The 22,368-nt window shown below is 44.2% G+C and overlaps 1 protein-coding gene across 3 annotated transcripts; it reads left to right on the top strand.

Annotated features, from left to right (window-relative positions):
* Positions 1–11,528: 11,528 nt before the first annotated feature.
* tmem51a (transmembrane protein 51a) lies at positions 11,529–22,019 on the top strand. 3 transcript variants are annotated; one of them, XM_042096988.1, is made up of 4 exons: positions 11,529–11,826; positions 12,505–12,570; positions 20,853–21,215; positions 21,363–22,019. In XM_042096988.1, the coding sequence occupies exons 3-4, from the start codon at positions 20,863–20,865 to the stop codon at positions 21,733–21,735; spliced, it is 726 nt and encodes a 241-aa protein (XP_041952922.1). In that variant the 5' UTR covers positions 11,529–11,826; positions 12,505–12,570; positions 20,853–20,862; the 3' UTR covers positions 21,736–22,019. The 3 variants fall into 3 exon arrangements, with proteins under 3 accessions (XP_041952922.1, XP_041952921.1, XP_041952920.1); XM_042096987.1 differs by lacking the exon at positions 12,505–12,570; XM_042096986.1 differs by lacking the exons at positions 11,529–11,826; positions 12,505–12,570 and adding an exon at positions 19,705–20,450.
* The last annotated feature ends 349 nt before the right edge of the window (positions 22,020–22,368 follow it).

Raw genomic sequence — 22,368 nt, 5'->3', positions numbered from 1 at the left:
TACTCAAGTTGTTTTCTGTCACGTATGACAGAAAAAGTAGCCTACTATAGGAATCTTATAGTATTTTGGGACTAAATATTACAGTAATCTTATAGGAATACTATAGTATTTGGACATACTATAGGTACTATAAGACTACTATAGAAAAACTACAGCGGTTACAGGATATTATAGAGTTATTACTTCTACAGTATGTCCCAATTATTCCTATAAGATTACTATAATATTTTGTCCCAAATATTATAAGATTCCTATACTACTTTTTCGTAAGGGGATTGCTCATGTGGTTAGAAAAATGGGCAACACCAGTACCCCTGTTGTCTGTATGACCCTGTACCCAGGATTAGAACCAGTCTGCCTTAGCATAATGTACTCCCTTCAAAATGCACTAAACATTCGACTATGACGACTATGGCCCTCTGTGAGACAGAAGATATGAAAGGTAAGATAAACCTTTAGCTTAAAAGGGACAAAAACTGATGAAACTCCTAAAACAAATATTCAAAACAGGTCAATTGTCTATAAACAACTTTATTATATTTACATACAGCAGTAGTACTCAAAGTATGGTCCGCAAGCTCTCTCAAGTGTTCCACAAGTAGATGTGGTAAAATATAATAGAGGAGTTGTTTGCAATATTGAACCAACTTGTATGTAAATCCAAACAGTTCTGCAACACTGATGTAACCTATGCCAGTTTAAATCATACGAATCCTCTGACACCATAAGCAAGGTGCAAAGACAATAAGCAAGGTGCTTCAGTAAGAAGGCCTATTGTGTAATATACTGTTGAAGTAGGTCTACTGTTTTTTTTTTTTTTGCTAGGTGGTCCGTGAAACACTGACAAATAGTAATATTGCAGTCTATTAAAATAATGCAAACACAAAACAAGAACATCCAAACTATGCACAGAATTAACAATGTCTTCTTTTTGCCAGATGATGCAGACATCTGGCCTACAGATCCTTGGTAAAATAGTGCTGGGATTATTTAGGGAAAAAGGTCTGAGTTGTTGTTTCGGCTTGTATTGTCCTGGGGATCCAAAGGGACAACACACAAAACACATTCGTTGGCTGTGATGATTTTATAACATTGCTCTTTGATTGCGCTGGGCCATAGGTGGAGCCATCAGGTGTTATTGTGGAGATGTCGCTTTCATCCTCCTCCTCCTCTTGATCAACCCGAGGTCTTCTAGCTGGCCTTGGATGAACAGGCTTGATGGCAGTAGAGGTAGCAGGCCCCCATGCCCATGGTGTATCCGAAGTGCTTGTATCAATACTCATACTTTTCATGAAGTATTCTGTTTGGGTACCTAAAGTAAATAAATATGTATTACTGTCAAGTTACAAGATACTAATAGTACACAGGACATTCACTATCTCACAAAACTGTACTGGTACAATGGAAACAAAAATATTTTAGTGAATGTGGTAAGGTGTATGATGTACTAAGTAGCACACCCACAAGAAGACATTCGGTAATATCAATTCTATCTGTTATGCAATTCATGGGTTTCATCAGGTCCATTTACACAGGTGTATTAATCAAGCACCATGCAGTCTGCATTCATAATCGAGGTGCTTGATTTTATACACCTGTGGAAAGTGACCTGAAGAAACCCATGAATTGACTTTCCAAAACATTGACGAGCACATAAGAACCTGTATTAGCCTACTAGAAAAAGACTTCTAGAAACTAACTAGTACAACAATAAAAGTTAGATCACAAACCTCGTCCACCTCTCACCATACATTCACACACCATCTTAAGGACTGGCTTTTGAGCATACAAAAATGTGAGCACTTCTCATAATACATTAATGTTGGTCTGCCTCTATAGTTTAGCTGTCCTGTAACCCATGGTGTATGTATGATAGATAGATGGATAGGTGGTTACTTTATTGATCCCTTAAGGGTTGTTTGGCTGTATGGTTATATGTCTTATGTTTTAAATGTTTTATTGGAGCTAGTATTATGGCATTATGTTCTATTGCTGTATGTCAATTGCTATGTGATTTAATATGGGGTTTTTTTTTAGCCACCATGTGCCTAGTATAACATCTTGCCAATGGACTACAGTTGAAAATTAGCCTGCTGGCTAACACTGGCACATTTACAGAAATGTTGATCAAGGTGCACTGTCCTTTAAAAAAATAAATGAAATGAAATGAACCTTTGCTTCTAACGTGATGACCTAATGTAGGCTAGAAAGCTGTGTAGCCTGACATGAGGATGTGCTCTGGAAGACATACACACTAAGTACACAGCAAGTAATCAAACAAAACATCATTGTATGTCAATGTAATAATGGCAAGAAGACATAAATTAGACTGAAGTGTAAATACCTGAGCTCTAGTGATAGCAACTTAGCCTAATAGTGCAGGGGTATTGTGTTTTTGATTTTCCCTGTTTAGACTAGAACAATACCCGTACTTAGTTGAGCATGAAATATTGTTGCTAATATTATTATTTGTGGTTTAACGCTTAGGTTAGAAGATTATAGGTTCAACAAGCTAAATCTCTGGGTGGTGTGGTCAGTTTCTTATGAGTGTAGCTACACCAGGCACGCAACTAAAGCATTCCGTTCGCGTTATGTACTGCAACAATTAGCTTCCAATAGGCCTAATCAATGGAAGTAGCTACACCTGGCGTGTTAGTGGCCTGTAGGCTACGTTCAGGAAAATAGACCATTCCTCTAATGGATTTTACCAGAGCCCTTCCTATTAGACATTCTCTGATTTTACACGTCGCGAACAGAACACTTCAGTTACGTGCCTGGTGTAGCTTCCTGTAATATAGGCTAGCCTAAGCCTAGCTTGTACCCTTTTCATGCATGCTAACGTGAAGAATATGAACATGCTATTTTGTAACAGACGTTAGGTGGAAAAGTCTGTTGGTACTTACAGCCTGTGAGCTGGTGGTCGATCGTCATGACGGTACAGAACCAGGTTTTCAGAACATCGATGCAAAACCACTTTCTAAGGCAGTGAGTGTGGTCGAAATGATTGGAACACAGAACTAATGTTGCACTACTTCGGTGGTGGTGTTCCAACGATAAATCCGAACCATTTCTTCCTCAACTCATGTTTCTAAGGCAAGACATGCAACATTGATGTGTTATTGCCAAAACAATAAAACAGGCACGATTTTTTTCCCGCCATGTTGGCAACTTGCTGTTCGCTCCTACTAGCTGCAGAGAGACAATCCCCTAGCCGCAAAATCTTCCAGTCTTCCTGTAGGCGGTCACAAGCCAAGGTGGGCGAGGCCATGAATAGTCAGTTTTCCTTCGGCGTCATTGGGAAGGGCTCTTTCTGATTCGCTTGTTTTTCCGTGTATTTTCTTTCATTGGCTAATGTGGGCAATGGGGGTAGAAGATCATTTTCACGTGCAGCATGCATATGCAACTTGGAGTGAGCTATAGTATTTCAAAAGTAACAAGTATTAAACGGTTTCTCAGTGAATGTGACCTTTAATGTCTTATATTGAATGCGTTTTAGTCTGGTTATTTCTGACCGCTGCCTTGTGAGTTTTACAGCTCTCGTGGCTTCAGAAACTTCTTATCCTGTATGTATGTGTGTGACTGTGTAAGAGAATGTGTGTGTGTGAATGTGTGTGTGTGTGTGTGTGTGTGTGTGTACTGGGTTGGCATCATTACTGACGCGTAGCATGAAAAGAAACCAGGCTGTTCAGCCATCACTGTGGACTGGCATGCAACCAGTGCCATCCCATTGGCCGAGAAGAGAAAAGCCTCCGACATCCTATTGGCCAAGAAGAAGAAAGCCTCCGACATCCTATTGGCTGATAAGGTGGAAATCCAGTTACCCTAATTGGCAGACTAGGGTGAATCCCAGACGTCCTGTTGGCTGTCGACTAGGAGGTACATCCTAGTTTGTACTGAGAGTAAGGAAGGCTCAAACCACTCAATGAAAGATTATACACGGCGGAGCAAAATAGTTCATGTCTATGGGCGTGAAATGGGGATCGAGTCCTGCCTGCATAGAGGCGTGTCGTTGACGTATTGATGAGTGTGCGTAGCAACAGGCCAACAGCAGCAGAATAAATAACAGGCGCACACCTGATATAGGGTCGATTTACTGGAATGCTCAAAATGTAGGTGTGTTGGTGACTTGCTCTGCCGTGTATAATCTTCGACTCAATCAGTCGAGAGAGCAGAAGTGGGGAAGTGTGTGTGGTCAAACATAACTGACTCATGCACTATCACACACCATCCTGTTAACAAACACACTCCATAAACTAACTAGCCTGTCAAACACACACTTCCCTCAGAGAGAGCTCCAAACCTGTCCGCTGATTCAGTGTTAAACCCGTAGAGCTGATTCAGTGTTAAACCCATATAGCTGATTCAGTGTTAAACCCGTAGAGCTGATTCAGTGTTAAACCCGTAGAGAGACACAGTCTCCACTGGATACTCCCAAGGTCAGTATCACCCCAGAGGCTCCCAGCTGACACCAGGGTGGATACGCCACTGATACTGGTCACATCTGGCCCTGATACTGCTCACATCTGGCCCTGATACGGCCCACATCTGGCCCTGATACTGCTCACATCTGGCCCTGATACTGCTCACATCTGGCCCTGATACAGCCCACATCTGGCACAGAGGCAGCGTCTCGTGGGGGAGTGTAGCCTGCGCAAATACTTCCAGCTGACAGGATCCAGCCCTCACATGGCCCTGATCTAGGCCAGTCTACCGTGAGTACCCTCCCTAGTGGACCCGCTCTGCACCAGCCCAGCAGAACACTGGGGCTGTTCTGAGTTCTATATTCTGTTCTGTGTTCTACAGGGAGTTCTAGACAAACTGTGTGTGTTTTACAGAAGATAACCAGAGCATTCATTGCCACATAAGGTCTCCTCTGCATTGTATCTTGAATGTTATTTCTCATGGATAAAAATGTGTGCTAAGTTACAGTATGTACATGTAAATGCAAACCTGAATTTAGCCCTGATCTGTCTGTTGTGTGTGATGTGGCCCTGATATGACCCTGATGTGCCTCTGATATGGTCCTGATGTGGTCTTGATATGGCCCTGATGTGGCCCTGATATGGCCCTGATATGGCCCTGATGTGGTCTATATCAAAGGGTCCTTTGTTAGAACACTAAAATGAGGTCCATCTGTTTTGGAGATTTACAAACTGCTTTTCTTCATAAAAAGATACTTTCTACAAACCATATTGTCCATCTCTCTCTGTGTGTGTGTGTGTGTGTGTGTGTGTGTGTGTGTGTGTGTGAGAGAGAGAGATACTGTCTGAGAAGGTTGTATCCACCTTACCACTGTTCTTCACTACATTGACCCACTGGCCCTCTCCCACTTCTCTAAATATCACACACACACACAGATAAACATTATGAGAAAAGGACAGCCCACTCCTCTGAGTACACTAACCCACTGTCCCTCCCTCACTGCCCAGTACTCCATAATGCCCCCTTATCTGCCCCCTGCCCAGTACTCTACAATGCCCCCTTATCTGCCCCCTGCCCAGTACTCTACAATGCCCCCTCATCTCTTCCTGCCTCTGCCTCATCCACTGGGTGAGTGTGCTTCTGCCATCACTACATCTGTGTGTGTGTGTGTGTGTGTGTGTGTGTGTGTGTGTCTGTGTTTGGAACCACCATTAGTGTCATCACTCCATCGTTGTCTGTGTGTGTGTGTGTGTGTGTGTGTTTGGGCAGCATGAGCAGCCACATTCCTCGCTCTCTGCCCTGGCCCCTGTGTGTGTGTGTGTGTGTGTGCATGTGATCTGCCTGAGCCCCAGGGCCAAACAGCAAGCAGCCGCTTCTGGGATCTGGATGATCTTAACGCAACAGCTGTAACAACGACTGTCAAACAACTCCCCTTCTCCTTCAAAAACACACACACCCACACACACCACACGCACACACACCACACACACACACCGGCAGGGGGAGAACCGTGCACACACACACACACACACACACACGGCTGCCTCTGAGCCGAGCACACACTCATCAAAGCTGTAGAACACACACACACACACACACTCCCACCCTCCACTCGCAGGCTTCTCTGCCTGGTGTTGCTACGTCAGACTGGCAGGTGAAGAACCGTGCACACACACACACACAAAACACACACACACTGGCAGGAGGAGAACCGTGCGCACACACACACACACACACTGGCAGGGGGAGAACCGCACCACACACATACACACTGGCAAGGGGAAAACCGCGCTCACACACACTAACCCTAACTGCACAACTGACGTCAGTTTGCTCCTCTTGACTGCAGAAATGAGGAACTGAAGTACATGGGCACCGTCTGTTTGTGTAAGATAAAGTCTTAAGCCTATGGCACGCTCCCGCGTCTGCGTCCCGTGCACTGGTGAGCGCTTTGAGTCGACCGAAATTTAAGACCGCGCGTCAAAGTAGACGCGTAGACTGCGCATGTGTGAAACGGAACTGCTGTAAACACTCCCCTCCAGTAGGTGGACCACATAGAAGAACAACACTTAAACCTAGAAACAAACCTAGACAGAAGACTTGTTTGGTTACCACAGTGGTCCCCAAACTTTTTCTTCCGAGGGCCAGCTCACTATGCCTGGCTCCAAGAGAGGGCCAGAGACTCGGAGTAGTTCTATATCAGTAACCATTAATAGCTTAGTGCTGTGAACAACAGCAGTCTACCTTAGTTGAATATTTTATTACATTTAATCATAGGCTATTGCGATTTAATACCATTGTTAGCTGTGTTTATATTGTCATCATGCCATATCAGTGTAAAATTAAATAATACTAATAAAAAAACGTTTGCATTCCCAAAAGTATTAACAGGGAGTCCCAAAAGTATATTTTATTAAAAAATGTGTGAACTCTGAATGCTGTGTCTTTGCATACACAGCTCAAGTTGTGAATATCCTACAAATAATTTAAAGTTCTCAAACTATGAGAATTTTATGAAGTGCTGAAGTGGTCTGAAATGACCACCATTCTAACTTTCAGTCACCTGATGAGAACTTTGTGAACTCCCAGAAAGTCCCAGAAATATGACTTGAATAGAAGTTAGTTAGTTATTAACAATTAATTGATACATTTTTAAAATACTTTGAGCACTGATGCAGTCAGCATAGGCCTCTTACATTGTTTGCAGGTAGGCTTACATTTCATTCCGTTTTCGATGGCAAACGCAAAACAGCGCCAAAACAACCACCGGTGGACAAATTGAGTATTGCATGTGTACTGTTAAGACTCGCCATAGAGAATGAATGGGGGAAATTGCGGAGGTTTTAGTTTGACGATGTTGTACTCCCGAGCGGGCCGGATGATATATACTACGGACATGTTTTGTGGGGCCACCCAAAATGAGGTGGCGGGCCGTAGTTTGGGGACCACTGGGTTACCATAACGACGATGGAGCAGAACGCATGTCCTCAGTTTGCCTAGCTATCGAGTTAGGTGTGCTTGTGCGTGTGTGTGTGCGTATATTCCTCTGTGTGTGTATGTACCTGTGTGTGTGCATATGTGCCTGTGTGTGTGTGAGTGTCCCAGAGACTGCGCTAAATATCTCAGTGTGTGTGTGTCCCAGAGACTGTGCTAAACCCATCTCAGTGTGTGTGTGACCCAGAGACTGTGCTGGACTAATCTCAGCATATGTGTGTGTGTGTGTGTGTGTGTGTGTGTGCGCATGTGTATGACCCAGAGACTGTGCTGAACCCATCTCAGCATGTGTGTGTGTGTGTATCCCAGTGACTGTGCTGGACCCATCTCAGCGTGTGTGTGTGTGTGTGTGTGTGTGTGTGTGTGTGTGTGTGTGTCTGCATGACCCAGAGACTGTGCTGGTCCCATCTCATGCCAGACAGCTGAATCACCCATAGACAGGCCAGGGGGTTGACCTGGCCAGCTTCAGAGTTAGTCACTCCTGCTCACGTGGCTTAGCGGCCAGCAGCTCTCCCTCCCTCACCACGTCTCACCGCAAACCTGATTAATACTCTTTTATTCATGTGAGTTCATGTGTAATGCAATGACTCAACAACCCCCTCCTGCCATAATGATGCAAAATACACTATCAATACACATTCTATCATTCCAAAATACACTATCAATACACATTCTATCATTCCAAAATACACTATCAATACACATTCTATCATTTCAAAATACACTATCAATACACATTCTATCATTCCAAAATACACTATCAATACACATTCAAGCATTCCAAAATACATTATCAAAACACATTCTATCATTCCAAAGTACACTATCAAAACACATTCTATCATTACAGTGGATGTCCCCCTCAGTGGTGGCTTTCTGCGTGTGTGTGTGTTTGGGACACTGTGTGTGTGTGTGTGTGTGTGTGTGTGATAGCAGTGGTGTTTCTCTTTGCTAGAACAGGATCGCTCTTAATGCCATTTATTTTAGGGGAGGAATCAAATCATCATAACTGTATTTAGGGCAGTGGTCCCCAAAACATGTCCGTAGTATATATCATCCGGCCCGCACGCAGGGGCGGATCTAGAGATTTTTTCCTGGGGTGGCGAAGGGGTGGCATGAGGTTCCAGAAGGGGGGCCATGGACATTATTCAAAACTTAAAATTCTACGGATTTCATTGAATATGTTTTGTTCTCTACATTACATTACACGAGGTGGGAGGCAAATCGGAGATGTAGCTGGCGTTTTGGATGATGTGGGTCTTAATATGTGAATTTCTTTCTCTGTGTAATCACTATACAGTCTGTGTAGTCTGTACTTAAATTATACAGTGTCAAAAAGCAATTCTAGGGGGGTTTGGAAGTATGTTCCCCCAGAGAATTCTTTTAAAAAATGACCCCTCAAATGATTTCTTCTAGTTAGTTTTGAGGGAATATGGATACATTTATAAAATAAGCCATAAATAGATTTAGGTTATATGGATTGAAACAAGATTCTGATGATTTGGGGGTATTTTTAAAACATGACCCCTCAAATGATGTCTTCTAGTGAGTTTTGAGGGAATATGGACAAATTTAGTCATACAAAATAAGCCATCGGTAGATAAAAAAAAGAATATTAATATCCAACACTATCTAACTGCCTTTTCCAAGTATGTAGTCTAAATTACTGAAACAATTTGTGAAATAAGATACCAGAGACACTAGGCAAATATTTATAGGCCTGTCATGCAGTTGGTAGCACCATACATAGGTTAGGCTATTGCAAGGCTTAAAGCAAGGACATTTTCTGTGCCTTTAAGTTAGGCTTTTATTTTTAAGACCTAATATTATATAGATATTATAATATTATGATATCAAATAATGTTTTTGCTCAGAACGAACCTAAATGGAAATCAGTCCCCCTCAGTCCCTGATCTTTAGTGCCAAATGTTACGTTTTGCCATTCACAATTTAGGCTACTCACTCACTTACAAAGTGGTGAATAAGGAAGTACATGTATACTGTATTAAAGTACCTTTATAAATATCCTATTAAAACGACCTCAAACACGAGTGAACAAGCAACATGTTAATTTCTTGAGGACACAAACTCCTGTGCTGGCCTCAGCTTGTTGGTTCATCTACCAGCAAATGATTGAAATCTATCACCCAATGAAACTGGAAAATTTAACTGGAATCTAAGCAATTACATCTCATGCACAACGCTTCATATGTGATGTGCTTTCAAACGTCTAGTAGCCTACTCTGAGTAGGGTTTGTTTGAAAATAGTAGGCTACTTTTACTTATTGTGATTGGGTAGAATTTCAGTCATGTAACTGTAGGCTACTTTTACTTGTGTAGATTGATTCACACTATATATGAAAAGAAAGGGTAAAAAAACGCAACCGCCACCAGCTTGATACCGATATTCTAGTTTGATTTGACGTGTCGACCAAATTTGGATAGTCATAGATGCTGGGAAAGTGGATGCATGACAATTTTGAGAACCCGTGTTGAATTATCACGTGTATGGGTTGACATTGACAGCAGTATTTAGGCTACAATCAAATGTTATAAACTAGCGACACACACAAATAGACTTTAAACGTTAAACGTTACGCTACGCATGAGCATGCCCTTATTATCTGACCTGACCATCATCAAAAAATTCGATGAGACAAAGTCTTGCGGATGTAAATGACGTAGACTAACAGTGAGGTTGTTGCCGGGTTAACTGATGGACTGACTATGGGTCTGATTATGGACTTTTTCGACTTGGTGGTCAAACTTATCACTTCGTTGTAGGCCTATAGACAGTTGACACATAGTTGCATGCACTGTGCAATCTGCTGCCAATGGTGAAATTTCGCGGGGATCACTGTGCTGATGGTGATGGGTAAAACCATTGTGAGGGGGCGGGAATTCTAAATCGGCGATTTCTGTTTGAGATGAGTTTGGTGCGGGTTTCACACCTTCTCACAGTCCAACATGTATGAACATAAAATATACTTTAAAAAATATTATCTGATTTATAAATGGGGTGGCAAGACTGTGTACCAGAGGTGGCAGTTGCCACCCTTTGCCACCCCGTAGATCCGCGCATGCCCGCACGGGAGTACAACATCGTCAAACTAAAACCTCCGCAATTTCCCCCATTCATTCTCTATGGCGAGTCTTAACAGTACACATGTAATACTCGATTTGTCCACCGGTGGTTGTTTTGGCGCTGGTTTGCGTTTGCCATCGAAAACGGAATGAAATGTAAGCCTACCTGCAAACAATGTAAGAGGCCTATGCTGACTGCATCAGTGCTCAAAGTTTTTTTGAAAATGTATCAATTAGTTGTTAATAACTAACTAACTTCTATTCAAGTCATATTTCTGGGACTTTCTGGGATAATTATTTCTATTTTTTATTCACTCGTTCAAATGTTCATACAAAGAGTTCACAAAGTTCTCATCAGGTGACTGAAAGTTAGAATGGTGGTCATTTCAGACCACTTCAGCACTTCATAAAATTCTCATAGTTTGAGAACTTTAAATTATTTGTAGGATATTCACAACTTGAGCTGTGTATGCAAAGACACAGAATTCAGAGTTCACACATTTTTTAATAAAATATACTTTTGGGACTCCCTGCTAATACTTTTGGGAATGCAAACGTTTTTTTTTATTAGTATTATTTAATTTTACATTGATATGGCATGATGACAATATAAACACAGCTAACAATGGTATTAAATTGCAATAGCCTATGATTAAATGTAATACAATATTCAACTAAGGTAGACTGCTGTTGTTCACAGCACTAAGCTATTAATGGTTACTGATATAGAACTACTCCGAGTCTCTGGCCCTCTCTTGGAGCCAGGCATAGTGAGCTGGCCCTCGGAAGAAAAAGTTTGGGGACCACTGATATAGGGGAACTTAGTTGTTACCCTATTTAGCTGGCTCCACGGAATATTGTCTGTTATCAGACACAAACACATACCTGACATTCAAACATATTGGAAGTGTACAGTACTAAAATGCCTTCAGGTACTGCTGACACCCACAAACCTGACATTCAAACAGAGTGGAAATGTACTAAAATGCCTTCGGTCCTGCTGACACATTGCATCATGGCGGGGCTCCGGCAGAGAAAGTGTTAACCGCGCAGGGAGGGTAGGGGAAGGAAGATGTAGCTCTTTCTCTCCGCCTACCCTCCCCCTGGACAAAAGTTAACAGGCATCCACTGAATCCACCTCTGGCGTCTCCCAGTGGACCATTTAGCACAGAACGATCGAAAACAACCACTGCGAAAGTACCACAGGTTTGTGTTCGCATATCTGTGCCACTTAACGGAGACAGGGAAGCGCGCGTTGGCGCGAAGGCGTCGACATGAAGCTAATCACGGAGTCTGACTGAGATACATCCTTCCCAGTTGAACAAGGTAAGCAGGGCCGCGCTTGCTCCTCGTCTGAGCGCCAACGCTAGCGTGGGGATAGTTTGCATCTTTTAGAAAATAGCCTACTACAAAGCAACAAGACATTGGTGTGGGGTGATGGCGTTTGGTTGTCTGGAAGTAAGAAATGTGATCTGGAGGAAGTTGTTGCATAGTGAACACTTGTAGCTTTGGGTTGAAATAACTGGCCGTAGCCTACTCATCCAACATTGTGACTAAAGTTATTTGGTTTATTATGGTCGGTTGTAGCTTAGTAAATACCGCTTTGAAATGGTTCGACTCCCCAAAGCCATAAAAAACTGTGCACGCCGCAAGCGACATTCCTCAGTCAGTAGTGTTTTAACATTACTCACCCTGCCCCTGTTAAGTTCCAGAACTTCCAGTAACGTTACACGCTGTCAAGATTGTGTTTGCAAACGTTTTGTTTCTGCACAGAACAGTAGATTATCTCCCCAGATACAGCGCACAGGCAAAACGTCTTCGTGTCCTTTCATACTTATAGTTTCCGGATATCGACATAACTGGCTGATTAAAGATGTTAGTCACACCCGACCACGGTCAGTCAGTCATGTTATGCGGGGACGGAATTCCCCACATAAGTCCTCACCGTTTTCTGGAGGGCTTTCATAATCGCGTGAAATGGACTGAATTCAACTTTTCCTGTAGGCCTATTCTTCTGTCATGAATGAACATTCCGGATTGCCAAATCATCACCTGGTGTGGGGGCTGAAAGTATGTATTTGTATTTATTTATTTGTTTGTTTGTTTGTTTGTTTTGCTGCCTAGCAGTTATTGAAAATATAGCCGCAAGCGGCCATGACGGGCCCGAGCACGTGTGGCTCCGAGACCCGTGCCATTTCGGAAAACCAACAATGCACTCACGTGGTGCAAGTGTCAATGCACATATCTGATGCGTGTGCATTTTGTTTTTGCCAGTTTTATATATATATATTAGAAACACTTACTTACTTCCTGTTCAGTGTGATGTTTTACACTGTGACTATGACACCCACTAGGTGGTACTTCACCAAATATGTAGGTTGCAATGATGTGTGTGTGTTTTCACTATAGCCTAGAACAGTGGTTCTTAATTGGTCTGGCTTTGGCACCCACAATTTCACATGTCCATGAAGTCGCGGCCCATATATTTAGCCGTTCAAGCCAACGGATACGGCGAGCTACATGGTAAGACATGCAAAGCGCCTGGAGGCCGATCGGAACTTTTACATTTGTAAAGCTTTCAACTCCTGATGTCACCTTTCAAAACACTCGGCAGGTTTGTTTTTGACAGGGTCCTTAGTTTCCATGTGGCATTTTAGTTATGATGGTTTCATGCTCTCATGTGCCACCAATACACTGCACACCACACACACACACACACACAGGGTTTCTGTCCCATTTTGACCCATTAGATCTGAAAGGTCTGATATCAGATCTGATGAGGTAGCATTTGAAATATGCGCGCGCGCGGGGGGGGTGGGTGGTGTACACAAGCTCCGTGACCCACCCTGAACGGTTCCGCAACCCACTTTTGGGTCCCGACCCACCAGTTAATGGCCAATGAAATCGTGTATAGAGTCGTTAGGTGGGCTTAACATAATGATTGATGGCAGAGTTGCAACTGTTTGGCTTGAATTCCCTGCTACTTGAAAACAAATAAGATGGATGTTGCTGCTGGCGAACAGTGTGACACGAGTTAAGCTTTTATTAAGTTGGCAAATGTTTGAACTAGCCAACTAGCTCCGCTGGTGGGAAACGCATGGGACTCATAGCGCTGCCGCTGTCCTATTGCGTGAAGAGGGAATTTGAAAGACAACTGATTATCCCGCCCCTCGGACTGCGCACTGCGAACGGTGAGTGCCCAGACCCTACATTTTAATGTGGGTCTGGCTCGTCAGGCTATTTTAACTAGTGACCTCAATTAGAACGTTATTTGTGTCAGTGTGTGTGTGTGTTTGCGTGCGTGTGTGTGTATGTTTATGTACAGATCTTTCTTATGTTTGCAATGTACAGGCAGGTCAGTGTTATTGTGTGTGTGTGTGTGCGAGTGTGTGTGTGTGTGTGTGTGTGTGTGTGTGTGTGACAGAGATATAGAGCCTGTGTGTGGTGTGGAGTTAGACTCGTGTTTTTTGACGGGTAATGTTAATAATAATGTATTTTTTGTGTGTCAGATTCTGTAAGTGTGTCTTTGTGTTTGTGTGTTCGTTCAAGTGTAGATGTGTGAAGTCAGGACACTAGTAAGTTGAAATGCACCTAAACTTAATTCATTTTAGGAACCTGATATTAATATCCAGAATTAATTAAAAAAGAGAGTCCTATACACTACCACACACATTGATTAGGCATGTGAATATCATCATAATAATAATATCTAATATTTTGAAAGTTTCCAACCAATTAAGGTGTTGTTAATGTCTGGCACACTTCCTGTTTGGTCAGCTAGTGGCGCTAGACCAGGTTGCCAGTTTGGCCATGTGGATATCATTAGATTTATATTATCTAATATTTTGTTGATAAATTCTAAAAACTATTCTGACTTTGGCCAGCTGGTGGCGCTACGTCAGACAGGCATGTTGGATGTTTGGATGTCATATACACCTAATCTGATTAATCTGATCTGGTTGTGATATCCAGCAGAAGTGAAAAAAAACCCACATTCCTTCTCTTGCCAATTGGTGGCACTATGCCAGGCGCACCATCGGTGCTCGGGCCCTAATGACACACTTCTAGGTTGTTCAAAGGGCTCATCATGCCTGCGCTAGTAATGCTCCACATTTTCACTGGTGCTTTCTGAGGCTGCAGTAAACTTCATCTCAGATGTGGTTCTCTTCTGCGTTTTGCTGAAATACTGAACTAGGCCCAGATTAAGACCCTGGTGCTGGTAGTTTTAGAGCTAGCCCCGTATTAAGACCCTGGTGCTGGTAAATTTAGAGCGAGCCCCAGGTTAAGACCCTGATGCTGGTAGGTTTAGAATGGTCCCAGATTAAGGCTCTGGTTCTGGTAGGTTTAGAATGGGCCCAGATTAAGGCTCTGGTGCTGGTAGGTTTAGAATGGGCCCAGATTAAGAGCCTGGTGCTGCGGTGTGAGCAGTTTCCAATCAGGGCCCTCTGGCGCCGGGAGGCCGCAGCAAACCAAAGCCCCCGCCAGACAAAACGTTAGTCCTGTCACTGGACTGGTCATTTATCTGAGCCCACACGTGTGCTTATAGGGACTTCACTCGTTCACCACACACACAGACCCCAGACCCAGCCCTCTGAGCGTCCTGTACACAGACTTGCTGAGGGTGTGTGTGCTTGTGCCTCCCCCTGAAAGAGGGGGGCTTTATCCGTGCCGTCCTGTGCCCCCCCACCCCACCCCCCACCCCGAGGGTCCATCCGCTCTGCAGCTAATTGAAGGGAAACAGGAAGATGCCATTGTGCTGCTGAAGGCGTCTCCGCTGAGACCAAACCTGACTGCGCCTCCTAACCCAGGGTCTGTTCTCATATGGCAGTGGGCCCCAAACTTTTTCTTCTGAGGGCCAGCTCACTATGCCTGGCTCCAAGAGAGGGCCAGAGACTCGGAGTAGTTCTATATCAGTAACCATTAATAGCTTAGTGCTGTGAACAACAGCAGTCTACCTTAGTTGAATATTTTATTACATTTAATCATAGGCTATTGCGATTTAATACCATTGTTAGCTGTGTTTATATTGTCATCATGCCATATCAGTGTAAAATTAAATAATACTAATAAAAAAACGTTTGCATTCCCAAAAGTATTAACAGGGAGTCCCAAAAGTATATTTTATTAAAAAATGTGTGAACTCTGAATGCTGTGTCTTTGCATACACAGCTCAAGTTGTGAATATCCTACAAATAATTTAAAGTTCTCAAACTATGAGAATTTTATGAAGTGCTGAAGTGGTCTGAAATGACCACCATTCTAACTTTCAGTCACCTGATGAGAACTTTTTGTATGAACATTTGAACGAGTGAATAAAAAATAGAAATAATTATCCCAGAAAGTCCCAGAAATATGACTTCAATAGAAGTTAGTTAGTTAGTTATTAACAATTAATTGATACATTTTCAAAAAAACTTTGAGCACTGATGCAGTCAGCATAGGCCTCTTACATTGTTTGCAGGTAGGCTTACATTTCATTCCGTTTTCGATGGCAAACGCAAAACAGCGCCAAAACAACCACCGGTGGACAAATCGAGTATTACATGTGTACTGTTAAGACTCGCCATAGAGAATGAATGGGGGAAATTGCGGAGGTTTTAGTTTGACGATGTTGTACTCCCATGCGGGCCGGATGATATATACTACGGACATGTTTTGGGGGGCCACCCAAAATGAGGTGGCGGGCCGTAGTTTGGGGACCACTGTCATATGGGGTCTGTTCTCATATGGGGTCTGTTCTCAAATGGGGGTCTGTTCTCAAATGGGGTCTGTTCTCATATGGGAGTCAGATGGGGGTCTGTTCTCAATATGGGGGGGTGTCTGTTCTCAGTATGGCGGGTCTGTTCTCATATGGGTCTGTTCTCAATATGGGGGGGGTCTGTTCTCATGTCTAACTCATATGGGGGGGGGTCTGTTCTCATGTCTGTTCTCATATGGGGGTCTGTTCTCATATAGGAGGGGGGGGTCTGTTCTCATATGGGGGTCAGTTCTCATGTCTGTTCTCAATATGGGGGGTCCAGTCTCATATGCGGGACATATGGGGGTCTGTTCTCATGTCTGTTCTCAATATGGGGGGGGTCTGTTCTCATGGGGGTCAGTTTTCATGTCTGTTCTCAATATGGGGTGGTATGTTCTCATATGGGGGTCAGTTCTCATGTCTGTTCTCAATATGGGGGGTCTGTTCTCATATGGGGGTCTGTTCTCAATATGGGGGTCTGTTCTCAAATAGGGGTTTCTAAAAGTGTGATCCGCAAGCTATCCCAAGTGGTCCACGAGCAGACGTGGTAAAATATAATATAGATGAATTGTTTGCAATATATTTAACCAACGTGTATGTAAATCCAAACAGTTCTGCAACACTGCCTATGTAAGCTGCACCAGTTTAAAGGGGAACTTGGCAACTATTTCAACGTAATAAGAAATCGTTTAGAAATCATTTGGATGGTTAAATGACCTGTTCCGGTGAAAATGGGGACTTTTCCCACGGCCCCTAGCGTCCCCAGGCGGAAAACCAACCTTGCAACATTGAGACTACCGTCCCGGAAAGAGAAGTGAGAAACAAGAAACTTGTTTTAAATCCTGTTTCTTACCTTGTAAGATCCACATTGTTCTGCCGAACTTATGCTAACCGTTTCGCTAGCTTGTAAACAAATCCATGTGCTTTATCATTACCTTTTTCCACAGTTTGAAATAGCCTAATGCACAATTTCTCCAGCAGAGGGGGAAATATAGCTAATCCTGCCAAGTTTCCCTTTAAATCATATGAATCCTGACACAATAAGCAAGGTGCAAAGACAATAAGCATGGTGGTTCAGTGAGTAGGCCTAAGGCCTTCAGTGAGTAGGCCTAAAAACAGTAAGTCTACTGTTTTTTTTTTTTTTAGCTAGGTGGTCCGTGATCATTTTTTTTTATTTTATTTTTTTTAAATGGTCCTTGGTCTGAGAAACACTGTGCTACACCCTTCACACTACTCCTCACGCCCTACACTCTGTTCCCTACACCCTCATTCTTACCCCATTCAGATTAGAAACAATTCTGTGGATGTAGGGAGAGGGAGTAGAGTCGACAAGCCTTGGTAATCTCTTTGGCCCAATCCCAGTTCTCAAAAAGCCTGTATGCATTCATACTGTATCAGACGAGTGGTAAAAGGTTCAGCAAATTTAGCTGCTGCTGGACATTAGTAGGCCTTCCCCTGACATGAGTGCACATAACGAAGGAGAAGGGCTAAGGGGTAGAAATGAGATTGAGCCTTTCTGTGTGCCAGTATCCTGGTGAAATCCCATCACTTTTAATTCCTTATGACTAATACTTATCACAACTTATGACCGTGAATCTACCAACCTTAGATCATCTGTGGGAGGTGCTGTCTGCCTGTTTGCCAACGTACTATTCACATTTCATATTGTACCTAGTCAGGGTTATTGCTTTGACATACGGAAGTTTATTGGGACCTGGCCTGTACTGTTGCTTAATCGTGTGTGAGTGTGAGTGTGAGTGTGAGAGAGAGAGAGAGAGAGAGAGAGAGAGAGACGTGGTTTGCAGTGATTTATGTTCCTTGGACAGTCCCTCTTTAACAGTGCTAGGATGAATGTGTCACTACACAGCTGGAATTCTGGACCCGTATAAAAGTGCAGCCACTCCGACTTTTTATGGGCAGCAGACTTCTTTGTGCAAGTTCATACTTTTCATGAACTAGTTCAAAGTTCAGTTCACATAGGTTTAGAGAACAGGTCACATTCATAGTTCATCATTTCATCATGAACATCATCATAGTTCATCATTTCGATTTTCAAAGTTCAGTTCATTTTTAGGTGAGAAATGAGAATGAAAGACCCTGCAATCAAAAGCCTCAACAATTTACAGATCTTAAATTCACAGAAAAAATATTTTAAGAAATATATCATTAAAAAACATAAGAAATCATTTTAGTGTGACAGAAGGACTATGTGTCATACTACATTTTCACAGAAAATCATTTTACTCTTTATCAATATCACCCCTGTAAACTAGGAGTTCCTCTGTAGTGGGAAGGTAAACACTCCAAAATTCTGAGTTAACAAATTTTCGATATGCGTTGCTAGTTTGTGTGTGCAGTGCATCGTGGGTAATGTAATGTGAAGTTGTGTAGTTTAGGGGTTGCGTTTGTGAAATGTGGAAGTGAGACAATGATATGCTGTTGGAAAAGTACGAGCAGCAGACCATGTCATTCGTCAGGAATTAAACTGTGAAGTTTAATTGGACCTCAACAGTGGCGCTCACGTCACATAATCTGAACTGAGTTCATGTTCTAGTTCTTAATTTGCAAATATGTTGCGTTCAGTTTAAAGTTCACAGAAAAATTAACGTGTCCAGTGAACGCACAGCACTCTTTTGAACTCGTTCATGCACAACACTGGTCAGCAGTTCCAGATGAGGACGTGCGGAAATCTGGAGGCCCATAAGAGCCTTCATGGAATTTCATGTCCGTATGGGTGTGGACACAATTTATGTGTCCAGGAGAGTTTTCCTTGACGCGTGTGTGTGTGTTACTGACGTGCCCTGGAGTGAGTTGTATGATTTCTCTAGGGAAAGGCTTAAACGTCACGCAAACAACAGAGCTGGAGATTTAGAAACATGTTACTCATTTATCACATTCATGCACGCACACACACACACACACACACACACACAGCAACATCAGGCCCACCACTTGGAATGTGTGTCTTAAAAATGCCAAGCATTTTTTCCAGGCAGCAAATACTTTCTGCCCTGGGTATATCTGAGATCATTTTTCACGTTTTCGTCTGTGTGTGTGTGTGTGTGTGTGTTCATACCATTCTATGTATGCTGGTGTGTGTTTGCATGTTGATGTGTGTGTTTGCATGTTCGTGTGTGTGTGTCTTGTGCAGATTTTAGCTTGCTTTGAAATAGCTCCTGTGTGTGCTGGGATGACACCAACCTTTGTCATCTTTCTCTCTCTCTCTTTCCTGGGAATGCTCTCTCTCTCTTTCCGTTCGCATCATGTCTGCTGCAACAATTAGCTTCCACTATGATCCATGGAACTGGCTACACCAGTCGTGATAGCGGCGCGTACGTTAAAAAACAGACCAGTCTTTTATTTTAGTAATTGTTTTTACGCGTTGCGAATGGAACGCTTCAGTTACGCGCCCGGGGTAGCCCCCCCGGTCAGACCAGGAGAGGACGGTGTAGCCCCCCGCTCAGACCAGGAGACGATGACGAATCGGACAAGTAGAGTCACTCGGGGAGAGTTGGGTCTGTCAGTGGGTCGGGTCAGTAATGCTGTGAGCTTGTCGGTGGTTGGTCAGTAATGCTGTGAGCTGGTCTGTGGTCGGGTCACTTATGCTGTGAGCTGGTCTGTGATTTGGATCAGTAATGCTGTGAGCTGGTCTGTGGTTGGATCAGTAATGCTGTGAGCTGGTCTATGGTTGGGTCAGTTATGCTGTGAGCTGGTCTGTGGTTGGTCAGTAATGAACAATGTGAGCTGTGATGCTGTCAGTGATCCTGTGTTCACTCAGGAAGGTCCCTTAGTGACTTGAGCTAATCGCAGGTGGTAAGTTCCCCCCCCCCCCCCCCCCCACACACACATTACCTGACCTTGCCGTACCTAGCTAAAGAGGGTGTGGCCCCGGTATGATTGTCAGAATGACTGTAAAAGCTGTTTAAGTGTTATTCACTGACTCAGTGTGTTCCGGTGGTGCATGTCCTTCCTGCTCATATAAACTCAAGGGGCTGCTAGGTGTATGTGTGTGTGTGTGTGTGTGAGAGAGTGAGAGAGTGAGAGTGTCATGGTGTGTGTAGTTACTCACTGACTCAGTTGTGCTCCGGTGGTGCATGTCCTTCCTGCTCATATAAACTCAAGAGAGAGAGAGGCTTTCCCTTCTTTGATTTGCTTTTCTCTGCTCCGCATTAGCTGGGATTTGGAGTTGTAATCTTTGACGTTAGATGTGCAGGTATGGACCATTTTTGGTACATTTACACTGTTGAATATGTATTCAATTTGACATTTAGGAAGTTATTTAGTTGTGAAATGTGATAGTTGTTGTTGTTTTGTTGTATAATTGTACATTTTAACTTAAAATTGCTGCAATCATGTTTGTTACTGAGAGTTAGTAGATATTTATTTTTCTAAAAATGTATCTTTCTCTCTCTCCCTCTCTCCATCTCTTCTCCCATCCATCCATCTTTTCTCTCTTCTCTTCCTCACTCATTCTTTACCATTCACTCCTTTTATGTGCCTCCTTCTCTCTCCATCTTTCTTTCTTTCTTTCTCTCTCTCTCTCTCTCTCTCTCTCTCTCTCTATCTCTCTATCTCTCATACACCCCCCCCCCCCCCCCCCCCCCCCCCCCTCCAGACAGGGGTCCATGACCATGAGCCAGTCCACGGCGGGCGAGGGCACGACTGCCCAGCCTGCGGCTAACTCGGGCTCCCAGTATGCCCTGTGTGCGCTGGGCGTGGGCCTGGTTGCGCTGGGCATCGTGATGATCGTGTGGAGCGTGGTGCCCGTGGACGGCACCACCAACAGCAGCCGGCCGGGCCTGGACGCGCAGGGACGCACCTCCTCGGTGGCCTTCGTGCTGGTGGGCGCCGGAGTGACCATGCTGCTGCTCTCACTGTGCCTGGGCATCAGGAACAAGCAGCGACGCGCAGGGGAGCCGGCCCACGGACTGCCCACTGCCTACGACACACAGGCCTCTATAGAGGACTCTGCCCACGTGTGAGTACACACACACACACACACACACATATACATACACTCACACACACATATACATACATACATACTCACACTCACACACACGTGTTATGTACAGCTATGTTAATCCCTGTGTGTGTGTGTGTGTGTGTGTGTGTGTGTGTGTAGACTGGAGGAGCGCTTCACGGTGCCCAGCTATGATGAGGTGGTTGGTGGCAGCGCTCCGTTCCCCTCCGACACGCCCCCTGCTGGCCGGAGCAACAGCGCGTCCCAGCTGCCCTCGTACGAGGATGTGTTGGAGGGAGGCCAGGTGGTGGTGGTGGACGTCAGCCTGCCCCAGCCCAACGCGGCCACCGGGGGGCGCTGGAACGGACGCGCCACCCACAAGCTGCTGCCCCTCAAGATCCGCAGCATCAAGTCGGAGAAGCTGCGCCTGAAGGGTGCGTCCAGCGCGCCGAATTCTCCGCAGCCCGTCACCGTCTTCAGCATTGAGCCGCTGACCCCCCCGCCACAGTACGACGACAAGCCCCCCCAGCTCTGATGGACCCACACGGACACACGCAGTGCATGCTGGGAAGGTGATTGAGATGGAGCTGCCACTCATCTCATTGTGGGAGCCCTCTCCTGGCCTGCCATTGGCTGGGGCACCTATAGAAGAGGGCGTGGCTAAATGAGCTGCTAATGGTCAGTAACCTGGATATTCCTCTGGTGCGTTTGAGACAGACAGAAGACACACACACACCCACACACGCCTGGATATTCCTCTGGTGTGTTTTACTGACCGAGTGACTTAGAGACAGAGTGGACACACACACACACACACACGCCTGTGTGTTGGCCTCTATGGATTGGCCGTCTGTGCTGAATTCTGAAGACAAAAGGACACTGGCTTCTTTGAGAAGTCTGTGTGTGTGTGTGAGGGAAGAGCTTGAGGATGAGATTCAATAAGATTGTGTGTGTGTGTGTGTGTGTGTTTGTGGACTGATGCATGAGAAGTATAGTAAGCTCATGACATCAGTCAGACATCATGAGTGAGACCAGTCACATCACTGTGTGTGTGTGTGTGTGTGTGTGTGTGTGTGTGTGTGTGTGTGTGTGTCCCAGATAGTTGGTAGTTCAGTGCGGTTGTTGAGGTGATGTTGTTAGACTTCTGATTGGCTGAGCACACAGTGGG

Source organism: Alosa sapidissima, chromosome 7 (genome assembly GCF_018492685.1).
Source record: "Alosa sapidissima isolate fAloSap1 chromosome 7, fAloSap1.pri, whole genome shotgun sequence".
In the NCBI taxonomy this organism is placed as follows: Eukaryota; Metazoa; Chordata; class Actinopteri; order Clupeiformes; family Clupeidae; genus Alosa; species Alosa sapidissima.
The sequence above is the reverse complement of the archived record's forward strand: the minus strand, read 5'-3'. Positions and strand labels throughout refer to the sequence as shown.

What these genes read in the sequence shown, in the direction of transcription:
- tmem51a (XM_042096986.1), top strand. An exon ending in ATAGAGGACTCTGCCCACGT is followed by an intron (nt 21,216 to 21,362) that starts GTGAGTACACAC and finishes GTGTGTGTGTAG; the next exon opens with ACTGGAGGAGCGCTTCACGG.